The sequence below is a fragment of the Chanos chanos genome, chromosome 16 (genome assembly GCF_902362185.1).
Source record: "Chanos chanos chromosome 16, fChaCha1.1, whole genome shotgun sequence".
NCBI classification, from domain to species: Eukaryota; Metazoa; Chordata; class Actinopteri; order Gonorynchiformes; family Chanidae; genus Chanos; species Chanos chanos.
In genome coordinates, this window is record NC_044510.1 from 1,299,729 (window position 1) to 1,314,662 (window position 14,934).

At 39.0% G+C, this 14,934-nt stretch overlaps 1 protein-coding gene across 1 annotated transcript; it reads right to left on the reverse strand.

Moving 5' to 3' along the window:
• Positions 1–2,289: 2,289 nt before the first annotated feature.
• Positions 2,290–11,629, reverse strand: LOC115829688 (solute carrier family 22 member 5-like). Its single transcript, XM_030793854.1, has 11 exons — positions 11,349–11,629; positions 11,237–11,312; positions 9,056–9,159; positions 8,669–8,823; positions 8,368–8,539; positions 8,128–8,254; positions 5,308–5,408; positions 4,734–4,948; positions 4,439–4,621; positions 2,536–2,671; positions 2,290–2,368 (listed from the first exon to the last, which is right to left on the reverse strand). The coding sequence occupies exons 1-11, from the start codon at positions 11,627–11,629 to the stop codon at positions 2,290–2,292; spliced, it is 1,629 nt and encodes a 542-aa protein (XP_030649714.1).
• Between the last annotated feature and the right edge of the window lie 3,305 nt (positions 11,630–14,934).

Consider the following 14,934-nt stretch of genomic DNA (forward strand, 5'->3'; position numbering starts at 1 on the left):
AGATATCTAAAGCATGATTTGTAGGATTTCACAACATGGCATTAGAGAGAATATGTAAGCCTACACACTTACAACAATTAGCCATGCATTGTGTTGGAGATGTATAACATTCCTTTGTATTTTCAGTATTCATTTTTGGTATCACTGATCACTGTATCCTTGCAATGATACACCAGTGATTTTCTGTTTCGACAGTGCTATGTGTCATATCTGTTCATGCACTGTGTAATCTGCCTCACTCTGGCATCTCTCAACTCCACTTCTGGGGATCCCCCTAGACAGTATGACTTTTTTGTTGTTGTTGTAGCTTAGACATTTGATTTATTCTGATTACTGAACCCATGGCTTTTTTTTTTAGCTAGGTGTGCTGGTATGAAAACACTGTTCTACTTTGTCATTTTGTAAAATATGAACGGACGAATGTGTTAAAAACAAAACTCCCAGGTATTTTTAGATACCATTGATCTGCACTTTCACTTTCACCTTCAAATCTCTTTAAGTGTTTCACAGCAGAAAAGATGAAAAAAAAAAAATATATATATATATATCTCAACCAAAATAATCCAAGTAACTACGTAAACATCATCAGTCTGTTGTGCCATCTATTCTTATTAGAAGAAAAAACCCATTTAAACACTGTGTAGAATAAGACGTTCAGTCGTCCACATCCTCAGCTGTGTTTTCAGAAACACCAGAGCCTAGTCAAGCACCGTGGCATAAAACGGTTTAAATTTCTACTCACCTTAGAAAGAGAATGTAGGACGTTTTCCATCGCACCATTGTTTTAAACGGGTATATATCCACACCTGACGTGGTTTTAAAGTCTATAGTCAGTGTTTTTGTGTCTCCTATTCTCCCCGAGAAAAACCAGCTTTTGCTTTCACTTCACAGTGCCGTGAGCATGGCAGAGGAAGTGGGGGAGGGGCAAATGTGCGCAATGAAAGTGTTAAGGTTTAAATTCTCCGTTATCTGATCTGTCATACAGATAAACACACAGATGTTTTCAGAGAAAACCGGTAGCATTGCAATACATGTCCGCACGCACTGTTTCAGGAGAAACTAGACTGATTTAGGTGTGGGGGGTGGAGGGGCGGGTGGGGTCTGTTAAAAAGCAGGAAGCAACTGCTAGATTAACGGGAATCGCAGTGTCATCCTGGGAATGGGCAGAATCTGGAATGGGGCAGAAACTGACATGATTTCAGGCTGATTTTGTGCTTGTCATTTGGGTCATTGGACTGAATTGTGGTGGAGTGAACAGCGAAAACGCTTTTACACAGCTGTTCCGCTTTCTCTCTGTCACCCCAAACCACAAAATTATAAGGGGAAATCCACTGAGGCCACAAGACTTTTTTTTTTTGTTTCTTTTCTCTTTGTCCTGAGTGTCTGTGATCTCAGCTGGCACTCCGGGAAGCCAAGTGCAGAAGCTGGGTTCATGTCTAACGTAGGTCCCAAACATTCAGAAAATGCTTCAGTCATAATCTTTCACTCATCGATTTCTGTGTTCTTCTTTGTTAACTTTTTTATTTGAATAAATTATGTTGTAGAAATAAGCTTATACACTACCCTTTAAAAGGACATGCTGTTCTTTAGTGCTTGTAGAAACTAGACAGTAGTAAATGAATAAATGAAATATTTCTTCATTTTGATTTTGCCTGAAATGCTGATATATGGCCTGTTTTACACACTGGGTCATTTTTGTTTCACATAATGTTTCGATTTAACATGAATGAACCAAATGAGGTACAAAAAGGGCATTAATGAAATGAGTAAAATAGTAATAAACATGAACATGTGAATATGGTTTTTCATAAACTTTTATTGTACAGACATGTTCTGCATTCTACTGATTGGTCAACATCAGCCAAATCAAACTCACAGAAGATCAAAGGTAAAATACAATTACTAACACAGGATAAGGCCAGTTTTGGCCTTATGAATTATAATATATAATACATTTTTAAATGTATAATGAATTAAGATACACAGTTCTTCAGTATGCACATTTAAAAAATCTACAAAGTCAAAACTGTCATTAAATAACTAAAAAACGACAAGCAGTGTCAGCATTATAAGCTAGGATTCATGTCTCCTGTGGTGGAGTTCTCATTATGTGTTAGCATAACAGATGAAAATTCATTGAGTAAGCTCGAGACAAGGCATAAATCGCAGAGACTGCAGGCATAGAGTGGCTGTACAAACATGCTGACCAAGGAGAAACTCTGTATTTGCTGATAATAAATGTCTCTGATGGACTGTTCACATTTATATTGTCTCACGACTGAAAAAAACTTATAGCTTCTCTTCTCTCAGCACGACATTGTTGTTTGTCGTTAAGGTTGCTTTATTCTTCTTTTTGGAGTGCCCAAACCTGTGTGTGATAAAAATTAAAGTTAAAATTTAAATAAGTCACTCTTATGATTTCCCGTAGATCTTTAATTTAACAGGAAGCTTTATGTGGTATTGAACATGGCCCATGGAACACCTCTAAATTTTAATACATTAAAGGTACAGTAAAGACAGCATCATAAGACTCACCATTTCAGGTTCTGCATCTCTGACATGGTCTCTGGGAGATCCCTCCCAAAAGTCTCTGGCAAAAGGAAACAGAGCAATCCGGAAAATACAGCCAGACCCCCAATTAAAAGATAGGGGAGGTATTTGTACAAATTTCCTGTTGAGAGAAAAGCATCATACCATCAGCATTTCTACATCACATCTAAGTACTCTCAAATGTCTTCAGTCCAATGACTTTTGCAAGAAATAAAGGTTATTAGAGACAATTAGTATGGTGCTCATATGGTGTCACTGTTAAGAACTGACTGCCATTTGGTTTAATTGGGTTTTATAAGTGTCCACTTTAAGGCATGCGGTTTTGGATCTCACTGGCTGTCTTGACCAATCATCTGATATATTGCTGAGAAAACTCATCTTTTCTTGACCGTCAGGAGCTCATGTGGATGCTGATGTCAAGTCTTAAGGATAACAATTGTAAGTAGGGATGTCCCGATCCGATCTCAAAGATCGGTATCGGGCGATCAAGGCATTTTTTTAACTGATCGGAATCGGCTTTACTGAGCACTACCCTAAGCCCCATCCTTTGTTTTATGCCAGCTGTCACACAGGAGAGCATAATTTGTGGCAGGACGCGGCTAAACTGTCGGGAAATGTCTGCAGTGTGGATACGTTTTCATTTGGGAAATGAAGCGGAGCATTTCTCGAGGTGGTAGTAACACAGAACTGCGCTCAATAGGCTACTACCACTTTGATACGGCACCTGAAAAATAAACACTCAGTGGAATACAGCGAGTTCACTCAGGTAACACAGGCAAAGGCTGCTCCGAAGCAACACACATTGGAGAGAAATTTCCTCGAGAAAGCAACAAGGCCAAAAAGATTACCGAGAGGATAACTGAACGAATCGCTTTGGATGACCAGCCCATGTGGTAGCGAATACAGAGGTGCGTTCAAACTCGGCAAATTGAGGCGAACGGGATTTCTTTTAACTTTTAAATTTGAACGTGCTTTAGGTCAGCATACTCCGACAACATTAATCCTCAAGGCTACTAACAACAACCAAGGTATTACTTCAAAACTGAAACACCTAACGCTTTAGCTGTATGCCAGTTAGTCTAAACTAACGACCACAGAGAGCAATACAGTCACTTAACTAACGCTAAGGATTGATAAGGATAGCATACAAAAAAGAGGCTTTCAGAAAAAATATCAGTGTAAGTGACAGTTGGACAACTTAACCATTTGAATTATTGTGAGATTAAATAAAATCGAACACTTACGTATATTTTCAGGTATAACTCCCACAGTACGCCTTACTCTCTCGACACTGCATTTCAGATACTGCTCTACCAGAGCTTTACAAGAAGGTTTACTTTGTTATTTTGTAAAATAATAATAATAATGATAATAATAATGATAATGATGATAATAATAATAATGATAATGATGATGATGATAATAATAATACTGATAATGATAATGATAATAATAATAATAGTAATAATGATAATAACAACAACAATAATAATAATAATAATAATAATTATTATTATTATTATTATTATTATTATAATGATAAGGAACAGCTTGGCAGCAGGCAATTTTTTCCTTAATGCATTTGCTATTCAGTTGTCAAGCATGTACGTTGTATTGGTTTTAACAACTTTAATGTACTTGAAATGTGGACTGTGCAACTGTATTACCTAGGAAAATACAAGTATCGGATCGGGACTTGGTATTGGCAGATACTCAATATTAAATGACTCAGATCGGGATCGGGGGCGAAAAAACTTGATCGGGACATCCCTAATTGTAAGTAGCAGTTGCTAGTAGTTAGCAGTTGCTGATGTATGAACATGGATGGTGTGTACATACATGCTGTAGAGGTATTCATCGTGAGAGGTGAGGAGTTTTCCGGCCTTACCCAGATATATGATGAAAGGAGAGATGATGGTTCCTATGCGTGCCGCCATAGAGCAGGTACCCATGGCCATGTTTCTGATCACCGTGGGGAAAAGCTCTGAGGTCACGGCGTAGACCACACAGAAAGCCGCAGTGATTCCAAACTTCCCAACCATCTCCAGGAAGATTGCCAACTCAGGTATGTCTACAAACATAGAACTTTCACACTTACTCAATCAGTCCTTGTCTTGAGCGATGCGATCATTTTCCCTTTAGATTGAAAAATAAGTACTTTTGATAGACCGGAAAGGCCTTACGTTGAGGTACGAGCTGTATGAAAAGAATAATGGCTCCCCCTAAGAAGAGAGTTGAAGACTGGCAGAAATTCCTCAGACAGTATCTTAGCAACAGCAGGGCTATGAAATATGCAGGGACCTCCACCACAGCGGAGAAGAAGAAGTTGAGGTAGGGATCACCGTGGAGGTTGGTCGTGTTCAGAAGAAGAGCGTAGTAGGACATAGTGATGACCATCCTGAAAACGGAATGCAGCTGTAAGCACTGTTTCTCCTCTCAAACCAGGCTAGCAATGCTGTCAGATGTCAGCACATTCTCTGTTAAAGCTCAAGACTCAAGAAATTCCATGGGACTTCATGCCACATTTGCTGCTCTGAAAGCACTATGAATGACACAAAAACTGTAAACCTATTTTACCTTTTAACTGATGTTTTGAGCCACTAAATGTGACAGTAACACAACATTCATAACTTGGAATCTGTGAAGCAAGTACTAAAATTAAATTTGAACAAAGCACTGATATGGTAAGAACATATGGTTTTGCTTCATATTAATATGTGAAAATAAACATTAAATACATTGTAAATGGAGACATACCAGAGGAGGGAGCAAATTAATATTATTAAAAGTGCATTGCAACTTCTCAGGACATCCAAAATGCTGTATTTCTTCTCTTGTTTTTTCACTGCTTCTTCAGTCTGTTATAAAAAGACAAAAACGCACAGGTTAACTGGCTAGGGATCTGTGGAATGCCTTTTTGATACAACAGTGATGAAAGTGGATAGCAAACTTGTACTTAAAACTCCCATTAAGGGTCTGAAGTTGGTCAACATGAAACCGAAAAATGCTTTGCGACAACTTAGATGTCCTGTCACATTATGCAGAGTTTTCAGAATCACCTTAATGTTTACAGCCACAAGAAACGACGCGACAACAGGCCTCAGATTATGAAATAAGATAATGAGTACAATTTAATCTCATGGTGCGATTATTCACTGCAGCCAAACTGGAGTTAATCTGCCTCTTCTCCACAGCATTATTTGCTAATTTGCTAATTTAGCAGTAGCTGATTTAACTCTCTGATGACTACTGTCTGACTCCAGTCAGGGCAATATCATTCAGCAGTGCAGATTCTCTGGACCAAGAAACTGGCTTCACATCAGAGATTTCTTCCTGCCATTTTTCATTCTGTTATTTTTAGTCTGCCTCATAGTTTGTATATTCATATAATTCCTGTTTTTACCTTTGTGACCAAAACAGATGCAATGGATAGTCATATTTTCTGTGATCATTAAAATTAAAATTAATTTGATTTTGTACGGTTTACTTTTATCTCCTGTGTCACAGTTGAACTCTACTAACTTTAAGACTTTATAACTTTTTTTCAGGTTTGCATTGTTGTAAAAATTGAGATACATGACCAACAACACAATCTGACCAATTAAAAGGACTAGTGCTCTGATTATTGATAGTGATGTTATAATAGATAACCTATATCCCCTGTCCTTAACTACAATGTGAGAAAACTTGCATACTAGTGTAGCGTAAGAACTGCCTTGTTTTACAGTCAGTTCCTGAATATCGCATTGTTTGCACTCATGTTTCATTTCCTGCCGTGGACTTCAGAGATAAGCTGTTCTCAGCTCTAAGTAAGCTATTTGTCTTCATTGCTCTCTATCAGATAACTGAGGGTTTAAATGCTGCGTTATCTGACCCCCACTCACGCAGACTGTGCTTGGTAAAATGAGACATGGATGTAGAACATTGGAGGGATTTGACAGACTGTTTAATTGTCCTTATCAACAATTTTGATTAGTAATGCCTTTACACTACTCATTTTTATCTGTTTCACCTATTTTTTGAAATTAGGTCAAGTGATTTATAAATAGTGACTTTCACACACATGCACAAAGACTGTATGATATTGTCTCGTTATATTGGATTATAATGACATAGCATTTCATCTCTTAGCAGAGAGTAGCATAGCCATTTTCATCCATAAACATCATTTGATTGATGTTGTCAGAGTAGGTTTAGGCTACTATAGTAATTATGTGTTATCTAAGCATTGTTTTATGGCCTGTTTTGCACATTGAGCAATGTGAAGGAAATATAATCTTATATTGCTGCCATTATGCTGTTGTAAAATGTTATATGGATGTTATGAAACTTGTTGTTGCTTTAGAGGTAACATCAGAATATCTCCAACCCCACCCCAAAGGTAATTCACAGGGATTTTCCTTGTCGCGTGGAGCCCAGCTGTGAAGTGCTTGGAACATTGTCTTCATATGTATAGTCAGTGCAGGGCTCTTAGTCAGAAATGCCTGCAGTCCTGTAAAAGTTGCTATTCAAGTCAAAACATTACACCTGAGATATACAGATGTTCAGATGTACAGATAAACATTTTTCCCCAGTCTTCCAGATACAGATCAAACATAGCCCAGAACTAGAAAGGATTTCCAATGTAGAATCCAGGTTAACAGTAAAATGCAGTAAATTCATCTCTCAAAACTCTTTGGCTGAAAACCTTGATGTGATTTTTGACTCTAGTCACTCGCTAGTCACTCATATCAAGAACACAACCAAAATGGCCTTTTACCACCTCCATAACATTGCTGAAATTAGGCCCTTTCTAAGTATGGCTGATGCAGAAACCATTGTTCACACATTCGTCACATCTTGCCTCGATTACTGCAATGTTCTTTACTCTGGCCTGCCTGCCTCTAGTACCAATAGTCTTCAGCTGGTCCAGAATACTGCTGCTAGAATTCTGATCAGTACAAAGAAGTTTGATCACATTACACCTGTCCTGGCTTCCCTTCATTGGCTGCCAATTCATGCAAGGGCAGATTTTAAGGTCTTCTTATTAACATATAAAATTTTACATGGGCTTGCGCCTTCCTACCTGTCTGACTTAATTACACCCTATAACCCCCCTCACACCCTTCGCTCTCAAGATTCTGGACTATTAGTCATTCCAAGAGTTAAAAAGAAGTCTGCTGGCAACCGAGCCTTTTCCTACCGCTCCCCCTTCCTCTGGAATGGTTTACCTACAGAAGTTTGGGCGGCAAATTCTCTCCATACCTTTAAAACGAGACTAAAGACTGATCTATTTTCTCGAACTTATGCATAAATCACATACACACCAAAGTTTGGTGTGTATGTGATTGATTGAGTCTGGTGAGAATATGGCTAGATAACTTTCAATCATATAAACAGCAATGCTGAGGAAGTGCTGCTTAGACAGTTTATATACATCACATCAAATTAACCCAGGGTAACAAACGCTGCATGCAATTTTGACAAAAGTGGACCAACTGAATTGATGATACTGAGAAGCAGTGTAAAATGGTATTCATGGAGAGAGTCTGCAGTCTTTTCTCTTCCAGCTTTAGCATCTATGGCAAAGTGTTTTACCTCTGTTGGAGTGAAGATGACCTCTGGTGCTGTGACTTTGTTTTTCTTGGCGGCATCTCTCAGTATGGCCTCAGCCTCCTTCACTCTTCCCTGAGAGAGCAGCCATCGCGGAGACTCTGGGATAAACCTTTGGTGAACATGCATAAAGATCATGACAGCTTGTCTGCAGAATTACATTTGCAGAGTATTGTTTGCTCATGAATGTTATCAGGCCATGTGTACTGTATGTTTGACACTGACCACCACAGTGGGATGTATATCAGACCAGAGAGAGCCATGGTTAACACTAGCCATCTCCAGTCACGAATGTAGTAAGCTGCCAGGGGGAGGAACATCTGACCCAACCCAGACCCCATGAAGACGCCCAGAGAGCCAAATATCACTCGTGTCGCTGGACTCAAAATCTCTGATCCTAGACATCATAATGTTATGACACCACAACATTTTCCAGTTCAACACAATGGTTCTTAATGCAGTAATGCAGTGGATAGATAGATTGATAGTTAAATAGATAGATAGATAGATTAGGTGTATTACCTACCTAGCACATAGGCTACTACATAGTTGGAGAAGCCACTAAAGCCCACAAAGAAGAAAATGGCAGTGAATGCCTCCCAGCTTGGTGAAAACATCTGGATAAAAATGGTTATTGTCTGCATAACCATCATAATAAAGAGTACTGGCTTTCTACCATATCTGGAACAGACAAAGGTACATCATTTTGTATAGGCAACAGATGTCATGATATGTTAAAACATCTGTATTAATGAATGGGAATCAACACAGGAAATAACATTTAGACAAATTCACAAAATAAAAGTCACTGCTTGCTGTAAAGCTGTTTGAGACAATTTTGATTGTAAAAAGCATATACAAATAAACCTGAACTTGAACTTGAAGTTGATAGCATTGTTGATCTTTCACTGACCTGTCAGACATTTGTCCTGAAATGAAGGTTCCCAGCAGGACACCAAAGAAATATATAGATGACGTCAGGGGTTCCTTGTACTCATTCTCACACACCAGATCCCACTGTAAAACAAAGTGGATGGTACTGTCAACATGAACTGTAGATGGTACTGAGGGATTCCATTCCAGTCCTGAATCCTGAGTCCTTTGTCTTCTGCCTACTGGCCACTCACCATCAATAGCTCATCTATCACAACATCCCCAAGCACAACCTCAGGGAATTCTACTGGTCCACCATCGAGAACATCCTCACCTCATCTACCAGGCCTTGGTTCTCCTCTGTCATGTCCCTTTTCAAGGCCAAGCTTCAACACATCACCTGCCCACAGCCAGACACATGACAGGCTTCCAGCTTCCCTCCGTGAAAGAGCTGTACACTGCCAGAGTGAGGAAAAGGGTATGCAAGATCATGAATGATCCAGTACATCCAGCTAACCAGCTGTTCAGGGTACTCCCCTCTGGGAGGCGCTGTTGGACAAAGGCCGACAAAGACCCCGTCAATGATGGTTCCCTGACCTTCTCCTAGGACTAACTTGTGCTATCCTGTATTGCACTATTTTGCCTTGTACACTGCACATGTCATTGCGTGCACACACTACACATTTGTATAATTCTTGCACATTTCACACACCCCCCACCAGCCTCTGACAACCTCCTGTGTCTCTTGAGTTGATGTGGATGGCGTTGCTGTGCACCTTGAGCCCCCATGTTCACCCACACTCCCTAATCTTCCCCCCGTGTCATTGTGCAGAGCTCGGGTATGTTATGTGCTGCACCATCATACCAAAACACACTGCTGTCAATATTGCATTTTGTGAATAAAGTGAATTCATAACCACACTGCTGACATTAAAATGTACTTCTCAAATTTCTCAAATAACAATGAAATTGCTAGCATACCACCATCCTCACCATCAATAGAGGAGGCAGTATTCGCTAAGGACTTGGATAAGCCTGGTGCCGTTGTTCTTGCCATGGCTGCAGTGTCAGCATTACCAAGTGGAGATTATTCTGCTGATAGAAGAAATTTCCTGGTTGTTTCTTGGATTTCATCTGACTCATCAGTCATTGCAGTAGAAGAGGAAAATGCTTGAATGCATGGAAGAGAAGGGTTTTAGGGCTGTCAAAGTACTGTGGCCTGGGATAGGATGGTGCTGCTTAAGACTTCTAAAGAAGAACCAACTGCAGTGTACAATGACTGCTGCCTCTATGTATATTTCCTTGTTATCACTATACCAAACAGCTATCTCACTCATGCTCTAACAACACAAGCATGACTGGCCCATTAGACATATCTGAGAAATCAATTTAAAAAGTACCTGTAAGGCCTTAAAGTAAGGGAGCATGTATGAAATGTGCTGCCGTTTCTAAACGGTTCATCTGAAATAGATGAAAATAACCCTGAGGTAAAGCTGGATATCTGCACTTAACCACCCCTGTCTCCCTGGATCATATCAGGGTCACAGTGCTGGAAGGGGAAAAAAAAACCCCAAAAAACAAATCGACCAAAAAGTGTCATAGCCCAGAACCACAGTGAAAGGTATCCCAGAGATTAGAAAGTTTGAAAGACTACACTACAGAGGACCAGACTTCTTCAGTGGGTTTTTAACGTGAAGAGACTTGAAATGAAATCTAAATGGGATTCTCTCATATTTCTAAATTTCATGCTATACATTTGAAAGCATGTAAACTTATATTTACAGAAAATATTGAACTCATTTGCATGCTATGAAAATATGGGCGCATGTCTATGGGAAGCATCAAGATGCCTAAAATTTCAAATGGAATCACAGCAAAAAGGCAGAATGTCACATCATTGAATTCAAATATAGAGGATTTTGAGACTTTTAAATTTAAATCAATTTTTAATCTCATTTCACTTTCTGCTAACAAGTAATCACTATTACCCTTGCTTTAAATTGAACAGACTTCTCTATCAGCACACATCAGCTTTCTTGTAAATATACATATTTTATCTTCTCTAACTGCTTACACAAGGTTGGTGTGATCTTAAACACCGGAGTATTCAAATCTGAACTGAGAGATCATTCTTTCTGTGACTAAAATAGGTAGATTAAAATGAAATAGAATAGATTAGATTCTGAGGAACCTAATGGGAATGCTCTGAAACTTAACCCACCTCAGTGACGATTGTTGATTGATATATTTCTTTGCTGTACTTCCATCCATCCAGACAGTTCTCCAGTGCTATCTCACTAACATTCACATCCACATTAGGGATGTAATTTAACTTGGAGAAGTTTTTCACTGTGGCCAGATTGTACCTGCTGCAAGAGCTACGCTTCAGCTGACCATCCTGCATCACCATTGGAATGGTAACATTTCTCCACATCTCACTGATGTTATGCTCCTCTGGAATTAGACATTCATGTGGTGGTGTGTCTCCTACAAAAACTATGTAGATTCCCACAAAACCGTTGGGAAGGATGCTGATGGCTAAGGCCAGAAAAACAGTCCTCTGAAATGCTCCCCATGACCCAAGAAAAGAAGTTATTTCATCGTACTCTCTCATTTTTGGCACTGGTTCTTCATTAAGTCAGTGACAGAAAAGGAAATGATTGCTCTTTTATTTATGTGCCACATGGTCAGGCTCAACCAACCACCATCAAGCATGCAAATTTTTTTATTGTTTATCATTCACTCATACTGCTTAAAGACCTCTTGACAGCGAGACCTGTCTAGAAGTACTATCCAAAGTTCAAGTATTACACTCCTATTTCTGTTGTGTTCAACAAATCAAACAATAACTAGAGTTCCTGTGAACATTGACAGAGATACACATTCTTCAACCGGTTAAGGGGTCTTACTGGTTGAAGGATACAAACATTTGCATGGTCTGTTGGGGTCATTCATACAAATGAAACAAGTTCTATTAGGGTCATTTGCAAACTGATTGGACAGAAAATCTGGGAGTTATCTGGGAGGATATTGTGGAATCCAGTCTTTGTGCATCAGGTGCATTATCTCATGACAGCACTTTATAACATCATCAGTTTTACGCAATCTGTTACATATTAATATATTACACACAATTGCCTATATAGCCGAGGCCATAAACTCAAGGGGGTGCCCAAAGCAACTCTTATCTGCTCAAAAGATCCTTTGTATCTCCACAAAGCAAAGCATGAAGACATGCAAGATTGTGATGGTAATAAATTTGTTTGAAAAAGCTATATCATGGATGGTATGTGTTCAAAGTCAATGAGGTTAAATTATGCTTGTAGGATTCTAGGCTTTATGTGTGAAGTAAATGTTGAAAACCAATTCTTAATTGGCCCAACATATAATTCATCTTAAAGATCTCAAGCCCATTTGCAAGACGCCTTACTGGGTAGCAGAAAGGTTAATACAAGCCCTGAAGATGCAGAGTGAACAATGTAGTCCAGTGGCAATGTCCCAAAGCCAGATGGATACCTACAAGTTTTTACTGACTACCAGATGATCAATACAGTGTCTAAGTTTGATGCCTATTCTATGGCATGCACCCGTGAACTGTAGGGAGCTCGGGTTAAGAACACATTATAACCACTTTGGACGTGTGTAAAGAGTGTTGGAAACTGTCACGGAACCAGAGAATAGAGAATACACCACCCTCTGCAGACGTCTAAGCCTCTATTTGTTATACCATGAGCATTGCACAGTTCATGAATGACTTTCTGGCACCCAACATATTGTTTCCCAAGAGGGGGTGAAAACAACAGTACAGCCTATCTAGATCATTTAGAGGATGATCTAGATAGGCTAGAGGAACGTTTCAGATGCTGGACTGACCCCGGACATTTCAAAGTGGGACTGGGCTTATGAGGAAACTTGATATCTTTTCTGGCTGTTAGGGAATGTGTGGTTTGCCTAAATGTAAGAAGGTAGAGGCAATCAGAGAGAAATCTTACACTAAAAAGAAAGTATATTTCTGGTACCTTTAGCTGCATTTTGGGAATGACTAACTGTTGGCTGATCTGAGAGATCCAGACCGAACATATTTTACAATCATATCATTAAGGCAGAGGGAGTTGTCACGCTGGTGGTGTGGTGCAGGACCCAAGTGCAAAGACACGATGATGATAGTGAAAAAAACGGAAGACTTTACTGACAAACTGAAGATTAAAATACATGTGCGAAACAGGAACAAAACCTGGTAACAAAAGCCGATAACAAAAGGTGCAGCTTGACAGTGCGCAAAATACACAAACAACGATAGACAAAAGACAAGGCAAACACTAGGGCATAAATAGAAGGAGAACTAATCAGGGCAAAACAGGATTGGGTGAAATTAAAAAGGTAAAATAATTGGACAAACGGGAACAGGTGAGGGGCGGAGACAGACACAGCAAGAGCACAAAGACATAGCAAACTAAAAGTCCAAAATGGCGGTGCAGGTTGTGACAGGAGTAAAGGCCCCGAAGACAATGGAGGGATTTAAGAGCAGGTGGAATGTGGTCTGTCACTCTAGAGAGCGTTAATATTCTGACAGCATTTGAACACGTTTTTAATTTGTGACCCTGTTCTTGGATAGACCGGATAAAAGAGCATGACAGTGGTACAGCTTAGCTAACACCAAAACGTGTCTGAGCTGTTCTGCAGACGTTGTGGTCATGTGGTTTTTAAAACTAAGATTACTATGGAGATCGAATAGAGTTATAAATCGTCAGCTGATTTGATAAAATAATGATTGACATTTTATTTGATACAGAGTTGTTCTGACATCAACTCGACTGACATTTATTGTTTACAGCAAGCAATTTTTGTTACCTCCGCCCAAAATGTCAGTCAATTAATTTTTGTTACTTCCAGCCTTGGGGCTACTTTTCTTAAATGATAAATGGCAATTTTTTATTGTGAATGATGAATGAAAAGTATGAAACATGGCTCTGTTTTCAGCATATCATGACTGTTTTAATCAATTAGACTTTAAATTAATCAAATCCCTTAATAATTTATAACTCTATTTTCCATTTCACATCCATTTTCATCACCTTCATTTTTATTAATTATTTTTTGTTACTTCCACCCCTAATAGAATGACATGGCCTAGTGGAAGCATATAAAGGTCATATTGATGGTTCCAGAACTGAGTTAGGTAAGTTAGGTAAGATCTGAACCAGCCCAAGGCTGAGCCAGAATGGTCAGACTAGTTCTCAGGCCAATCAAGTAGAATCTCATCATCTACTCTGTTAAATGCAATCGTAACAACCATAACCTGTAAATTACAGTATAGTTTTGCCAAAAACTCAATAGAAAATCTACTACTAACCTAGAGAACTTGTTAGTGATGTAATCTGGGGCATCCTGACTTGGATTTAAGTCATATGCTTGTGACAGTTGTTGGGAGGTATAAAGTTAACATTTAGTTGGGATTCACTGTTAAAGCTACAAGTCACGGTAGCTGGCAGCACGTCCTAGTGATGTATCCAGAGACTTTACAACCATCCATCAATAAGTAGTCAGGAAAGGGACGGCATGACATAACAGGAGGGCTGAGTCCATTGAAATGCAAGAGCTACAGTGTATAAATGCATACATTCCTATATACATACATACATACATACATACATGCATACATACATACATAACATACATACATGCATACATACATACATACATTCATGCATGCATACATACATACATACATACATGCATACATACATAGGTCTTCTTAAAACATGGTAGAATGGAACAAAGCAGAACCTGTTAAATTGTCAGATGACAAAAACGGGAGTTCTTCAAAACACCAAATTTACATATTGCATTCACATTTTTATACATTGTACTATGCAACAAAATTTGATTATGAACTTGCACAAATACTAAATTAAAGCT

What these genes read in the sequence shown, in the direction of transcription:
- LOC115829688 (XM_030793854.1), bottom strand. Translation starts at nt 11,629, where the DNA reads ATGAGAGAGTACGATGAAATAACTTCTTTTCTTGGGTCATGGGGAGCA. An exon ending in TTAATTTGCTCCCTCCTCTG is followed by an intron (nt 4,949 to 5,307) that starts GTATGTCTCCAT and finishes TTCCGTTTTCAG; the next exon opens with GATGGTCATCACTATGTCCT. An exon ending in CATACAGCTCGTACCTCAAC is followed by an intron (nt 4,622 to 4,733) that starts GTAAGGCCTTTC and finishes CTATGTTTGTAG; the next exon opens with ACATACCTGAGTTGGCAATC.